General features: G+C 46.4%; 3 protein-coding genes across 7 annotated transcripts in view; 1 reads left to right on the top strand and 2 right to left on the bottom strand.

Annotated features, from left to right (window-relative positions):
• Rhoa (ras homolog family member A) overlaps positions 1-7,533 on the bottom strand; it is a 25,312-nt gene extending 17,779 nt beyond the window's left edge. Inside the window, exon 1 of the mRNA XM_031346400.1 lies at positions 7,341-7,533. The gene's annotated coding sequence lies outside the window, so the exon portion shown is untranslated. The remainder of the gene's footprint in view (positions 1-7,340) is intronic.
• A 206-nt stretch (positions 7,534-7,739) lies between these two features.
• Positions 7,740-11,198, top strand: Tcta (T cell leukemia translocation altered). Of its 4 annotated transcripts, none has more exons than XM_031346403.1 (3): positions 7,740-8,171; positions 8,490-8,544; positions 9,911-11,198. In XM_031346403.1, exons 1-3 carry the CDS (start codon positions 7,949-7,951, stop codon positions 9,951-9,953), a joined length of 321 nt encoding a protein of 106 aa, XP_031202263.1. In that variant the 5' UTR covers positions 7,740-7,948; the 3' UTR covers positions 9,954-11,198. The 4 variants fall into 4 exon arrangements, with proteins under 4 accessions (XP_031202263.1, XP_031202262.1, XP_031202264.1 ...); XM_031346402.1 differs by lacking the exon at positions 8,490-8,544 and having other exon boundaries at positions 7,742-8,171; positions 9,911-10,136; positions 11,069-11,198; XM_031346404.1 differs by lacking the exon at positions 8,490-8,544 and adding an exon at positions 8,585-8,680 and having other exon boundaries at positions 7,742-8,171.
• A 479-nt stretch (positions 11,199-11,677) lies between these two features.
• Positions 11,678-15,116, bottom strand: part of Amt (aminomethyltransferase) — a 5,375-nt gene continuing 1,936 nt past the window's right edge. For both annotated transcript variants that reach the window (XM_031346395.1, XM_031346396.1), the window contains exons 4-9: positions 14,476-14,607; positions 14,106-14,184; positions 13,697-13,842; positions 13,107-13,287; positions 12,605-12,760; positions 11,678-12,511 (exon numbers count right to left, since the gene is read on the bottom strand). In XM_031346395.1, coding sequence (XP_031202255.1) covers positions 12,333-12,511; positions 12,605-12,760; positions 13,107-13,287; positions 13,697-13,842; positions 14,106-14,184; positions 14,476-14,607 — 873 coding nt within the window. In that variant the 3' untranslated portion in view covers positions 11,678-12,332. The remainder of the gene's footprint in view (positions 12,512-12,604; positions 12,761-13,106; positions 13,288-13,696; positions 13,843-14,105; positions 14,185-14,475; positions 14,608-15,116) is intronic.

Below are 15,116 nucleotides of genomic sequence, written 5' to 3'. Positions count from 1 at the left end.
AAAAAAAAAAAAAAAGAAAAAGAAAAAACTTTACGGGGCTGGTGAGATAGCTCAGCGGGTAAGAGCACCGACTGCTCTCCCAAAAGTCCTGAGTTCAAATCCCAGCAACCACATATAGTGGTCACAACCACCCATAATGAGATCTGACACCCTCTTCTGGTTTGTCTGAAGACAGCTACAGTGTACTTATTTATAATAAACAAATGTTTGGGCCAGAGCAAGGTCCTAAAAAGTCAATTCCCAACAACCATATGAAGGCTCACATCTGTACAGCTACAGTGTGTACACGTATCCATAAAATAAATAAATCTAAAAAAAGAAAGAAAGAAAAAACTTTACATTTACTTATTATTTTGTGAGGTGAGAGGAGTCAGAGGACAACTTGGGGAAGTCTGTTCCCTCCTTGTATCACATGGGTCTCAGGAATCAAACACAGATCGTCAGGCTCATGTAACAAGTGCCTTTACTTGCTGAGATATCTCAACCAGCCTGAAAGCTATGCTTTTCCTTTTTTTTCTTTTGGAAACAAGGTCTCTCATAGCCTTGGTTGGCCTAGGAACTCAATACATATACAAGAAAAGTCTTGAACTTAGATTCCTTTGCCTCCCAAGTTTTAGAATTAAAGGAGTGAACCACCATATTTGACTCCAAAATTTTATACACACACATACACACACACTGCCCCATTTATTCATTTGTGTATGTGCACACATATACACATGCACATGTGCAGAAGCAAATGCTATAGTGCTCATATAGAAGTCAGAGGATGGAATATAGGAATTGATTCTTTTAAATTCCAACATGTGGGTCCTAGGGATGGAACTTCAGGGGTCAGGCTTGGTGGTACAGATATCTTTACCTTACCGAGCCATCTTGTTGGCTCTCTGATACAAATCTTTATTGCCTTTTTTATGTATACTAGTGTTTTTCCTGAAATTATATACGGGCATTACATGTGTGTTTGTTGCCCTTGGAGGTTAAAAGAGAGCATCAAATCTCCTTGAATTGGAGTTATGAATGTTTGTGAACTACCATGTAGGTGCTGGAAACTGAACCCAGGTCCACTGCAAGAATAGTATGTGCTCTTAACCACTGATCATCTCTCTAGTCCCCCATTATAGAAATCTCTAATCACCTAAAGTTAGAAGACTTTTACAGTGATCTTACTTAACATTTTATCAAATAGCATTTCTCTTTTTTAAAGTTTGATTTGTTAATACTGAGGTGCTAAAGTCCAATTCAGGGCCTCATGCATAATACACAATCTAGAGTGATCAAAGAGCAGGAAGACTTTGAGAAAATGCTCCCAAAAGATTCAGCTACAGGTAAGCCTGGACATTTATCGATGAGGAAAAGTACAGTACAGCTCTGGGCTGGTAGTCCTGAGTTTCATAAGAGAGCAGGCCCAGCAAGTCAGTAAGCAGCACTCCTCCATAGCCTCTGCATCATCTCCTGCTCTAGGTTCCTGCCTCGTTTTGAGTTCCTCCCCTGGTTTCCCACAATGGACTTTTCTCCAGGACAGGCCAGACAAGCCCTATTATTTCCTTTTTTTTTTTTTTTTTTTTTGAGACAGGATTCTCTGTATAACCCTGGCTGTCCTGGACCTAACTCTATAGACCAGGCTGGCCTCGAACTCAGAAATCCGACTGACTCTGCCTCCCTTCTTAATGCAGGCTTAACGAAGAAATTAAAATCAGGAAAGCAGCTGTTTGTAAATTGATGGCTTAGAAATAAAACAAAACAAAAATAAAGCTTAGACTGGTGATAGCTCATTTAGTAAAGTCTTGTAAGCTTGAGAACCCGAGTTCGGATCTGTACCACACTTGTAAAATTGGGCATGGTGGCATCAGGACATCTGTAACCTCAGCACTAGAAAGAGGGACTCAGGAGGATCCTTGAAACTTCCTGGCCAGCCTGTCTAGCTCAATCATGAGCTGCATGTTTAGTGTTTAAAAAAAATAAGGTGGAGCCGGGTGGTGGTGGCACATGCCTTTAATCCCAGCACTTCGGAGGCAAAGGCAGGCAGATTTCTGAGTTCGAGGCCAGCCTGGTCTACAAAGTGAGTTCCAGGACAGCCAAGGCTACACAGAGAAACCCTGTCTCAACCCCCTCCCCCCAAAAAAGGTGGAAAGGAATGAAGAAAGGCACCCAATGTCAATATCGACTCCACAAGAATGCTCACACATATGTACAACATAAATTTATACAGATACACACAAAGACTTGGGGACAAGAGAAATGGCTCTTGTAGCCTCGGACTTGAAATCCTGACCCTTCTCTGACTTGAAATCCTGACCCTTCTCTGCCATCACTTCCCAAGAGCTAGGATTATAGGTGTGCAACAAGTCTGGATCACTTGTTGGGCTTTTTTCTGCTGGCTTTGTTTTTTTCTATATCTAGCTGATGCTGGCCTCAAACTTGGAACAATCCTCCTGCCTTTGCCATTCTGAAATCTGGAATCACAGGCACGCAGTAAAACCAGTCAAGTTAGTAAGAGTTTTGATGTTGTTTTAATGTGTATAAATAGACATTTTGCCTACGCGTTTACCTGTGGACCACTTGCATGCTTGGTGCCCAAGGAAGCCAAAAGGTGTCAGATATCCTAGAACTGGAGCTACTGATGATGGGGAGGCAACACAAAAAGCCAAGAATTGTTACACTCACACCTGTAATGCCTGAACCAGGGAAGTAGAGGCAGGAGGATCAAGGTCATTCTTGGCTATATAGCTAGTCTTAGGTCAGCCCAAGTTCCAGAAGACCCTGTCTCTCAAAAAAAAAAAAAAAAAATTTCAGATCATATTATTCCTCAACTTCAAAACAAGACAACAAATATAACACCTGATAGGCATCCTACCTCAGAACAACCAAAGCCAGGCAAGGCTGGGTGGCTCATGCCTATAACTCTAACACTCAGGAGCTAAGACAAGGACTGCCTGGAGTTAAGAGGCCAGCCTACCTACCCAGTGAGTCCTAGGCCAGCATAAGCTACAGTGTGAGGACTCCAAATAAAAAGAACAAACCTAACAGGCATGGTGCCACAGTCTTCTAATCCCAGTACTTGGGAGGCGAGGCAAGTGGATCTCTGTGAGTTAGAAGCCAGTCTGGTCTACAGGACAAGTTTCCAGACAGACAAGGCTAGCTGAGAAATAAAATGAAAACTCCAAAAGAATAAAACAAGCAAACAAAACAAAAAACACCCAAAAAGAACAAGCCCAAAGAATTCCTCATATCCTAAGCATACTATACGATCTGGCCTCTACCCAACTCTCTAAACCCATTTTACCTCCCACTCTTTCATTAGCTGCTTGTTCTCCTATCTGCATTTGAAATTTAAGATTCTATCATAAATAAACCTAAATATATTTCCTCTACCGCCCCCCCAAGCCAGGGGTGGGGGTGGGGTGGGGTGATATGAGATGCTAGTAGTATCACACTTGGGAAATGGGAGCAAACAATTGCAATGAATTTAAGCTCAACCTAGCTCTATTACCAAAAACTTTCCTCAAGACATCTCAACTCCTTTCCCCAAATCAAGTTCAGTTTGGTATGACCCAAAGTTTAGTCACAACTTACAGATCCTGTATTTCATACTTCCATCACTTAGAATTAAAAAGGCACAGTCAGAAGAAAAATTTTAAGTACGTTCAGATTCATTTGACAGCGCAAACACCAATAATAATAAGCAGCTTTACTGCTTAGCTTGTTTTCAGTCACATGGTCTGCATAATTATGAATATACAAACCTTCACTTAAAATACCACAGCACCACAGGATAAAAATGAGTCCAGGAGGGTGGCTCACACCTGTATTTCCTGCACTAGAGACTGAAGCAGGATCGCCTCACTTGTGAGGTCAGCCTGGACTACAAAGCTCCAAGCCAGACAGAGCTTGTCTCAGAAATCAAACAAGAAGTCACCCAAAATAGGGATTTTACAATAATTAACTTCAAATTACTTTCAAAACTTATTGTCACAAATATCTAAGGTCACCAAAACACTAACAGTAAGTAAGATGCATACTTAAATATTATAAGCTTGGTACGATGGCTCAGGAGCGAGAAGCCAAGCTAAGGTGAACTGCTGCAAGCTCACAATCAATCTGAGCCCCAATCTGAGCCGCAATGTAAGTTTTCAAGCTAGCCTCACCTAAAGTGTAAACGTCTCAAAAAGAAATAAATACAACTTGGTTACAGTTGGGCCTCATAGCATAGGCCTGTAAACCCAGTTGCTGGGGAGACTGAGGAAGGCTGAAAGACCAGGGTAGGCTGCAGATGTGTTCATGATCATACCCTGACAATGTAATAAGACTATCTCAAATGTAAAATCTGGGTTCAGGACGTACTTCAGTAGCAAAGCCCTTGCTTAGCAGATGCAATACTCCTAGCTAAAGCCTCAGGCTGAAAAGTAATCAATCAGTTAAGATATAGAGAGGCTAAATAGTATAGGTACCAATCAAAGTTAGGTTTAATTCCCAGTACCAAGACAGATAAGTAACATACATTATTAATGTTTTGGTGTAACAATTGAGTTCCAGTGGATAGGAAAATTAAGAGGAACTTTTTTTGAGGCAGGATTTTGTTATATAGCCTAAGCTGGTCTCAAATCTGCAATCCTCCTACCACCTGGAATATTTCATTACAGGTTTGTCACCTCAACTTCCGAATTTTAAAATCAACATTTATGCACAATCTGTCATCATTGCTAGTAGCTATGATACAATAGAACTAAGTATATTGTCTATAAAAACCCACTGATCACGCCGGAGCGAGCGGGGTCCCGAGTTCAATTCCCAGCAGCCACACACACGATAGCTCATGACCATCTATATAGCTACAGTGTACTCATACACATAAATAAATCTTTAAAAACAAACAAAAAACCCACTGATCTTAAATTAGTCTTTCAATGAAGTTAACTGATCTTTTGGCTCTTTAAGGACAAGTCAAAAGACTAGTTTGGCCCGGCAGTGGTGGCACATACCTTTAATCCCAGCACTTGGGAGGTAGAGGCGGGCGGATTTCTGAGTTCGAGGCCAGCATGGGCTACACAGAGAAACCCTGTCTTGAAAAACCAAAACAGACTCGTTTGGCTTTTATTACTCAAGTCTTCTTATTGCTTCAGCTCCACCCCATGGACTAAAAAGCCCCTGAAGAGCTGTTTTTACTCTCCTGATAACTTACACCCCTAACAGAGCAAGATGGACTTTTAAAAGGAGTTAACGGCAAACAGAGAAAGTGTGGGGACTATGAAGTCCATACAGACCATGGTTCACTTGATGCATGCAGAGTCTCACCAATGCCACTGAGTCAAAGGTCCTATACTCCTGAAAACATTCTAGCTGGACCTTATTATGTTGTCTTTGCTAACAGTAAACTCACAAAACCCGGGAAGCTTTGGGGATATTAAGACCTTAAGAAAACTAACACACTCAAAGGCAAGGCCTAGCCAAAAAGACACTATTTACAAAAACATGAAACTTTTTTCCCAAATATGCATAATCAGCAAGATAAAGAACCTAAAGTAACCTGGAACCCCTGATTTTAAATGACAGTCATGAAGAATAACAGAAACAAATAGTTGTAGTCTAACTAGATGTCTGACCTTCCAACATTTTAAGTCTCGGCAGGAAGGGTGCACATACCCAGTGATCCCTGCACTGTCCAGGAAGCACGACTAGGAGCATGTGAAAATTAGAGGCCACTTTGTCTGCAAATTAAGTTCCAGGTCTCAGGTCAGACCCAGTGTCCATTTTTTAAAGTCTTGGATCAGTGGTTCTTCTGTTATTATCACACCCACTGCTCTCTCTGCAGAGTAGTAAGCCTTTCTCAAGTAAGAAGAAGACAGACAGACAGACACATACACACAAAGAAGAAAAATGTCCCCTAAGCTCAGTTCCCACACCTACAAATGGAATTGGTTTGTAAATCCTAAAGTTTGGGTTGGTTTTTTTTCCCCAGTCTAAAATACTACATCTATAAGGAAAAAAAAAAAACCAGTAGAGTGGATCTGTTCCTACTCTCCTGTTCCACTAGATTTGAGTAGAAGCTATGTAAGTTGAGCACTAGACTTTGATCCAAAGTTAGTTCTAGGGCTGGAATGAAGCTCAGTGATACAGCACCTGTTCACTATACCCCAAGCCTTGAGTTCAATTTCGAACACCAAAGAGGAAAATAAAATAGAAAAAAAACAAGGTCCATATAGTTTATGTCTCTAAGAAACGTTACTGTTCCAGAGAAATCCTCCAAACAACGTGGAGTCTTCAGTATTAAGACCTAGTCTTGTATTCTTAGTTAAATAATACTTGTGTCAAATGCTCAAACTAGGCAATGAAAGGTGAAAAAACATTCCACATGTATATAATACATGTATATCATACATGTATTCTATATTATACATATGTTATGTTATATATATAACATGCAATAAGCATTTATTTCAAAAGAATTTCAGAAGACAGAACCAAATAATTAACCAATAGGTCAAAATTTAGTGAGGACTATTAGAAAATGCAAGTAGAACCAATTCTGGGAAAAGAAAAAAAAAAGAAAAATGGTGTCAAATTTTCCACTATCAGCTACTAAACATTAACTTTAAAAAAAAAAAAAATCAACTTGGGAGCCAAACATGCAATTTTACGAAACGGACCTGAAAGGGGAACCCATCAGTGATTCTTAATTGAAGTAATAACTTTAAGAAGAAATGCATCTATTTTAATGCAACCTCGCCAAACTGTTTTTTTTTTTCAACTGGAAAATACCTTCCCCCATACAGTCATAACCGCTAAGATTTCAAAACAATCTTTTACTTACACAATCTCAAATAATACGGCACTCAAAACAGAAAATCCACCCAAAGCCTGACGGTCTTCACCCGACATAAAACGGTGATTAATGACCCACGTTCAATGGAAAAGGCAAAAAATGGAGTTGTGAAACAGTTTCGTGCCTATTTCAACTCCCGACAGCCACACGCGCTTCGCAGTGGCAGGCTTCCCCAGCGCGGCCGCGGGCGGACCGGGAGCCCCCGCCCAGCCCGGCGCAGCCCTGAGAGGAAGCGACGGGGAGGGCGGGCGGCTAGGGCTCCAGCAGGCCCGGCCGGGCGGGCGGGGGAAGGGGGACTGGAGGCGGCGGGGCGCGCTTCCGGGGACTGCGCGGGCGGGGCCGCCGCCTCGGGCGCGGGGCCCCAGGTCAGGGGCCGGGGCGAGGGGCTGCGGGCCGAGAGCAGCAGGTGGGGCGCGGCCGCGGCCGGGCGACGGGCCGGAGGCCGGAAAAGTGCCCGCCGATCAGCCGGCCCGCCGGGCCCGGAGCCGAGGCGGCCGGAGGGAATGCTCCTGCTCACCTCGAGGCGACGACTCCGAGTCCGGCCTCTTCGTGCGGAGGACGCCTGTCCGCGAGTCCGCGAGCTCCGAGACAAGGACGAGCAGCTCCGCGGGAGACGGCGGGCTACGGAGAGAACCGACGGAGGACCGCGGGCGGCGGGCGGGGAGCGCGAGCGAACGAGGGCGGGCGGTGGCGGGAGGGCGGGGAGCGACGTGCGCGCCCCCGAGCGCCCTGCGGGCTCGAGCTGGCGCCAGTCGCGGCCCCGAGCACGCGCGCACACTCTCAGTGCAGCCACGATTGCTCCGGAACGCGTCCACGCCCTGCAAGCGAGACGCTTAACCAATCCTGGCAGTCGCGTGGAGCATCACGGGAACTCCGGGGCTATAAAAGACCGAGTTGCTATTTTATACTCACCGAATCACTCATCCTTTAAGCAAGCAGGGTGGGGCTGGGTGCGCCTGCGCGGTTTTAAAACCCCTCCCCAAACTGCCAACACTTCGCGCAAGCGAAGTCGATCTTTCTTGCCTTATATTACGCGTGCGCACTGACAGGCCTAACCCCGGAAGACCATACGCTTGCGCACTAAAGACTACGGTGACAGTACACCCGGTGGGGCGCTGGCTAGTCATGGCGGAGCCTTGGGCCGGGCAATTTCTGCAAGCTTTGCCCGCCACGGTGTTCGGAGCGCTGGGCACCTTAGGCAGCGAGTTTCTGCGGGAGTGGGAGACACAAGACATGCGGGTGACTCTCTTCAAGCTGCTCCTGCTGTGGTTGGTGTTAAGTCTCCTGGGCATCCAGCTGGCCTGGGGGTTCTACGGGAACACAGTGACCGGGTTGTATCACCGTCCAGGTGAGGCTCCCTACGAACCTCCTTGGCCCGGCTGCCCCTACCACCACCATACTGTACCATTGGGTTCTCCTGTGTCCACATAGACTACCACTGGTCCCCCAGGAGCCTCACTGTACCCAGACTTACAGCCCCATATCATTTTACACCAGAAGCCCTTTATGTCCATCATCACGTTGTTAACTGTTTCTCAAAACCCTTACTGGACAATACCACTAGTCCCTACTATCCCAGCCTCAATCTCTATTAAACTATACTAGTGGCCCCTGACCTGACCTGGGCAAAGGCCTCCTGCAGCTCTGGGTGTGTTCCTGCCTCCAGGTCTGGGTGGCCAGAATGGATCCACACCTGATGGCTCCACACATTTCTCTTCATGGTGAGTAAATCTCTGTCTATCTCAATCCCACGCTTAACAGGCAGAGAACACTCGAGTGCTGGTAGCAGGGAAGAGAACTCTCAGGATGTGAGTGCATCAGCTTAGTGGCCTTTGCAAGAATCCTCCAAGTCTAAAGGTAGAGCTCAGGATTCCAGTTGGGGGTTCCCAGTGTCTTTAGAGCCTCTCATCAGCATATTCAGTGGGGATGGATGGTGGTGTTACCATAATTTCAGAAAGATGATTGGGAGGTCTATTGGAAACAAATCCCTTGGTTGGGAAGTCTTTCATTAGGAAAGCAAGAACATCTATTCTAGGCAAGTACTGTACCACTGGAGCTCTAACCCCCAGCCTAATAGTCTCTATTCTTAGCCTACGACCTCATCAAGTCAGCCTCCTAATCTCTAAAAAACAACAGCTTACTTATCAGGACATTTCATTCAGCTAATCTCCAAGCTTCTACCAGATGGCAGAGGTCACAGTATGCCTGAAAACAAGGACAACTCAGACTCTGCTCACAGGGAAAGCAAGAGATTCATAAGAGCCTGGCAGTGGTGTCTGACACCTTTAATCCCAGTACTTGGGAGGCAGAGGCAGGTGGATTTCTGAGTTTGAGGCCAGCCTGGTCTACAGAGTGAGTTCCAGGATAGCCAGGGCTACACAGAGAAACCCTGTCTTGAAGAGAGAGAGAGAGAGAGAGAGAGAGATTTATAAGAGAAATATGTACCAATGCAAAGGAGCTGGGGGAGTGCACTCCCCCCATAACACCTAAGCTGAGACCAAAGAGGGAAAGCACCACAGTATACAGGATAAGAAAAAAAATAGAGGGGCTGGTGAGATGGCTCAGTGGTTAAAAGCACTGACTGTTCTTCCAAAGGTCATGAGTTCAAGTCCCAGCAACCACATGGTGGCTCACAATCATCTGTAATGAGAGATTTAAAAAGAAAAAAAGAAAAAAAAATAGATAAAACAAGACCCAGTAGCAAGGGAAAATGTAACTTTAGGAGGCTAGATCAGGCTGTGATGGTGAACTTTGAGCACAAGGGCAGAAGGAGACCATGGAACAATTGAGGGGCTGATTCAGCAAGACAGTAGCCTGATCTAATTTGCCTTTATAAGCTTCTTCTTATGGCACGTAGACAAAGGGCTTCAAGAGTGAAAGCAAGACATGGATTAGGAAGGTTGCCACTGCCTTAGCTAAGCACCATAAGGTAGGAAAATGGTAGACCCAGCAAGGACTATGAGAGATCAGTAAAGAAGTCTAGATTCTACTATAAGCTGTACTGAGCCCAGCTTAGCCAAGAAGGGGCAATGTCAGGGACTATTCTGCTATCGGTGAAATAACCTTGCTTCTCTCCATTACTTTCAGGGAAATGGCAGCAAATGAAGCTCTCAAAACTCACAGAGAATAAGGGAAGGCAGCAGCAGAAGTGTCTCCAGAGATATCGCTGGGTCTGCTGGCTTCTATGCTATATGTTGCTGCTGTCCAGACCCCCTTGGACAACTGCAGAGGGTTTGGGGTTGGGGGACTGGAGTACCATGAAGCTTCCAGGGTGAGCCTCCACTGCCCTCAGCCTTGCCTCCAACAGCTTCAGGTACTGGGCAGGTGAAGTTTGTCTCTAACAAAGGGAAAGACTTCTTGTCAAGGGTCATGGCTTAGAAACATTATGGTTGGGGAGGCCAGTAGTCCCTTTCTCAGCTTGGCTTTTTCCTGACTTATTCATCCCCTTGGGGATGTGACCCTAGAGAAATTTGTCCTTCTAAGAGGAATCTTGAGGTTGGCCAGTTCTGAGATTTAGAAAGAGAGCCCGTTCTCCCATAGGCTCTAATTTCCTTGGCTTTGCTTTGTAGGCCGAAAAGCCAGCTAATCCTGGCCTGGACTAGGGCACCAAACCTGGCCCAGCTAGAATCTTCCAGATCTCAGGCAGACAGGGGAAGGTATCATTTCCCAACTCACTTATTTCTCTGTTCTTTTTGAGGACATGTTGAATTCCTAAGAGACATCTCACTAAGAGCCCCTGGGATTGACTAGCTTCTCCATTGCTTAAGTAACCACAGGCTCTTTTGATCTGTACTTGCCCCCTCGTAGGGAGGTACTAAGTAGTTAGTGCAATGATTTCATTGTGCCTGCTGCCTTATTCCCATCCTGGCAAGGGTCTAGTCCTGAGAGTCCACCAGCATCGTTTCAGCCTCTAGGAATATCAGTAAGAGTAAGCCACAAGCCAGATAGTTCTGCACCCTTCACTCTGGGTCAGAAGAGGTTCCGAGGGGGTAGGTGGCCAGTGTCCCCATGAAAACACTGCTTCCTCAGAGCACTATGGTTCCTAAAAGCATTGTGGTCTTGGACCTGTCTCCTGTAACGGTTGTACTCCCTGTCTCTGCTGGGCTACTAGCTACCTCAGGTGTCCACGGTCTCTCTGTTAGATGTCATATAGCCATCTGGCAGCCATTGCTTACAGAGACTTTGTAGCAGGTGTACTATAGGTGAAACTGTACTGAGCTCCTCATGCACGTGTACCTACTCCAGAGATGTCATCTGTGTGGCAAGATGTTCTTCACAGTCTCATGTCCACCCACCGACATCACTACAAGAGTCAAGGTCTCACATTCCACCCCAGGAGCAACTGAAGATGTGGCATATTAAACACAGAAGTGCATCAGTCGTGTGGTTATTCAAACAATACAAGTGTTGTGTACACATGGGCAACTGGTAAAGGATCTTGGTTGGGCATATTGCCCTTAGGATCCAACATACAGCACTTTACAGGGGTGACGCTGTTGTGCCAGCTGCCTGCAGTGGTGGTGGGCTTCCCAGCAGGGGCAATATCCCCATTAGGTTTTTTGGGACTTGGGAGGAGAGATTGGGGGAGCTGAGTTAGTGTCTCATGTTTTCCAAACTGGCTTTCAATTCAATATATAGCTGAAGATGACCCTGAACTCCTGATACTTTTGTCTCCAACTCAGAAGTGCTAGGATTACAGGGATAAACCAGCAGCAGACCACTTCTATATTCCTTTTAGTTCTCATATATCTGGCCCCTTCCAAGGAGATCTTACTTAGAGCCTGTCTTGGAGGCCAAGAAAACACCCCAGAAATCCGGGGACCAAAGAACAAGAAAGCTAGAGACCATGGCAAGTAAGGAGGAGAGAAATTTTGTTTTATTTTTCAAGAGCTAGTAAAGTATAATTATTCACAACAGCTGACCAAGGTCAGCCCAAGTATTAAACCAGCCGTGTCTTGCTGCACAGCAGGCTGGGTTGACTAGAGAATGTGGAAGGGTGAGTCCCATGTTTGCTTAGCCATCCCTGTGTTTGCACAGGAACAACCTCAGCCAACCCTGAGTCAGGAGTCATTTCTATCTAAGGAAGGGCAGCAGTATGCATTCATGGAAGGCAAGGTGGAGAAGGTACCTGAGCCCACACTGCCCACAGTAATAGTCCTTTGAAAAGAGAGAAACCATAGTGAGGTGGATGGAGCAGGTGTTATCCTCCACACAAAGGCAGGATGACCTTTGTTCCATAGCCAGCACCAGGCTGAGTAAGGTTAGTGGGATTGTGGCTAAACTAAGACATTAAGTAAGGTAATTTGTCATTTAAAAATTGGGCCCTAAAATTGGAATGGCTTGTAAGGGAAAGAGTCTAGATAGAATTCTCTCCCCAACCCTAAGCAGACCCAGCAAACCTCATTCAGCTTCCACCCCTGGGAGTTCTGCTTCACTATTCTGACTAAGCGCTGTGCAATGCCCTCTAGAGAAACACTCGTGGAGGGAAGGGCTTTCCTATGGGCCATCTTCACTTGAGAGTATAGTAGTTCGTGGGCACAAAAGGCATTTTCCTAACCACCGTCATTTGCTGCTTCCGCCGAACTTCCACCAGCAGCTGTGTCCCTGGTCGACTGTACTTGAGTGGCACGTAACCCATCGCCACGTTCTTCTTCAGGCTGGGTGAAGGGCAGCCACTGGTCACTGTACCTGTTCAGGAATAGGCCATAGGTTAGTACCACTCTGCCAGCTCAATATCCCTATCCTGGACACCTGCCAGCCAGTGTCCCCTAGACCACTTACCAATCACAGTGCCATCTGTGTTCAAAATAGGACTGTGTGCTCTCACTGGAGCCCCTTCGCATATCAACCCCACACGCCTCCGCTGCACCTCACCGTTCAGCTGGGGAACAATGATTCTGGCTCCTGGGAAGTCCATAGTGATTCGGCGGCGCTTCCCTGGAGCAGAACACCCGAGTGTAAGCCAGAGTCCACAGAAGCCCTAAGCACAGGAAGGCTTTACTACTAAGACCCCAAGTGACAATCCATCAAGCATCACTTGGGCTCTTGGGCTCTATTCTCCTGAATTACAGTCAGTCAACCAACCATCACCTACCCTCTGGAAGCCATAGGTAGGACCCTCAATTATACAGGCAAAGCCACAGTAGCACCTTCAGGGGATGAAGGCGCAGCAAGGCAAGTCACTTGTTCCAGCCTATACAACCTTGGGATTAGTCATGGGCTAGCTGGTTTCATTAAAGGGTATTGTAGCTCTCAGGACCCCTCGAATGCTAGCCCAGCTCACCCAGTGTCCAGCTGAGGCTGCCCTCCACAGGTGTGGTATGTTCATCGATGTCATTCCCATACAGGCAGAGGCCTGCCTCCAGGCGCAGGCTATCTCGGGCTGCTAGTCCTGCCAGCTTTACCTCTGGGTTTTTCAGCAGAGCAGTTGCCAAGTGGACTGCCCCTTCTGCTGGAACTGATATCTGCACAAGGAACAGAGAGCAGATGGGCAGTGTCTTGAATCCTGTAACTATTTTTATCACTTTTGGTCATGCAGGAGTAGAACTCTCTGCCGCTTCAGTATATCCCCCTTTTCCACTCCTCCTACTCCTCTGTCTGAGACAGTTAGCCAAGGTTGGTCTGTAATTGATGATTCTGTTTCTATTTCCCAGGTTTTGGGATTATAGGCATGTGCTATCCGATCCAAGCTTTACAACTACATCTTTTTTGTCTTAGGATTTTGATTTGGTTTTGGCTTTGTTTTCTTTGAGATAGTCTCTCACTATATAGTCTTGGCTAGCCTGGAATTCACTATGGAAACCTAGCCACCTTGAATTAAGATCTTCCTGCTAGGAATGTGATACCACGAAGAATAATTACTTCTTGACGTACCTCAACACCATCCTCTCCTGTGTAGCCACAGCGGGTCACGCGACAGCCAGACACACCAAACACCTCCATCACAGCACTGGTCATGAAGGGCAATTTCCTCATATCATCTGTCACCCCAGCCTGTAACACCTGTGCTGCCGTGGGTCCTAGCCCAAAGAGAATAACCAAGGGAGTTGGACCCAACACCCCCTGGACTACAGCCCTTATTTAGAAAGCAGAACAGGTCCCAAGCAAGTCCAATTCTGCAAACAGAAACTGCCCTTGTCCCTAGCCCATGGACAGCCTTGCAGTATGTGAAAGGAGAGAAACAATGCTTAACTTTGGAACTGTGGTGTACAGCTATCACCCATACCTTCCTCTATAGCCTCCAGGCAAACAAAGCCAGATAAGCAAGGGCTGGTGCTCTCACCTTGCAGAGCTAACAAGGCACTCTCTACCACCTCCATGCCTACATCCAGGCCCCTGTTCTGGAATTCCTTGACCTTGTCCTGAAATATAAAGACAGAAACGCATCGGTGTCTGCGACCATTCTTGAGCTCCTACAATAGACTGGACATTGCAGACCCTTCCCCTCACCAGAGGATGCTCATTTCAGGATGAGCTTTATCTCCCCACCTCCTCTAGTCCCTATCCCCAAACTCTGGTGTGTGCCAGGGAGGGCCTACTCTTCAGTCTATTGACTCTTCTTTTATCCAGAGTCATTTTCTGAGCCCTTATCTGCACTGAGAACTTCTTTATAAACAACACAAAGTACCTAGAATAAAGTGCAACCGCTGTACCTGCATGAGAGCCAAGTCCTTGTCCCGGCAGCCAGCGTTGGATACCACATACAGGTGCCCCTCAGAAGTATTGGTCACAATCAAGTCGTCTAAGATGCCTCCATCTTCATTGGTAAACAGAGAGAGCATTCCCTACGAGTAAAGCAGAGAATCCTTTGTCTCCAGGTCCAGGAAGCAAGCCAAAGACAAGTGTGAGCCAGAAACACACTTAAGTTCATTCAGCTACCACAAACTCATGAACACAGTCCTGGGTAAAAGGTACAAGGTAAGGCTAGGGCCTTTGATCTTCATCTGTCAAGGACATCCTCACCCCTCCCATTTTAGGCGGTCTCCCCAGACTAGTAGGACCTTCGGCTCCCTCACTACTCAGTTCTTAGAAACCCATTTCATACTCACTCTATGAGACCTAGGAACTACTTACTGCTTCATCCCACCCAGGTAACCCCACCCTATAGGCCAACCTCCAGGGTTAAAAGCTTCAAAAACTGGGGCTGGGCGGGCAGTTGTGGCTCAAGCCTTTAAACCCAGCACCCGGGAGGCAGAGGTAGGCAGATTTCTGAGTTCAAGACCAGCCTGGTCTACAGAGTGAGTTCCAGGAGAGCCAAGGCTACACAGAGAAAGCCTGTCTTGGGGGATCGGGG

This window comes from Mastomys coucha, unplaced genomic scaffold (assembly GCF_008632895.1).
Source record: "Mastomys coucha isolate ucsf_1 unplaced genomic scaffold, UCSF_Mcou_1 pScaffold23, whole genome shotgun sequence".
Taxonomy (NCBI): domain Eukaryota; kingdom Metazoa; phylum Chordata; class Mammalia; order Rodentia; family Muridae; genus Mastomys; species Mastomys coucha.
Note: the sequence above shows the minus strand (reverse complement) of the source record. Positions and strands in the feature narration are given on the sequence as shown.

What these genes read in the sequence shown, in the direction of transcription:
- Tcta (XM_031346402.1), top strand. Translation starts at nt 7,949, where the DNA reads ATGGCGGAGCCTTGGGCCGGGCAATTTCTGCAAGCTTTGCCCGCCACG. An exon ending in CGGGTTGTATCACCGTCCAG is followed by an intron (nt 8,172 to 9,910) that starts GTGAGGCTCCCT and finishes CATTACTTTCAG; the next exon opens with GGAAATGGCAGCAAATGAAG.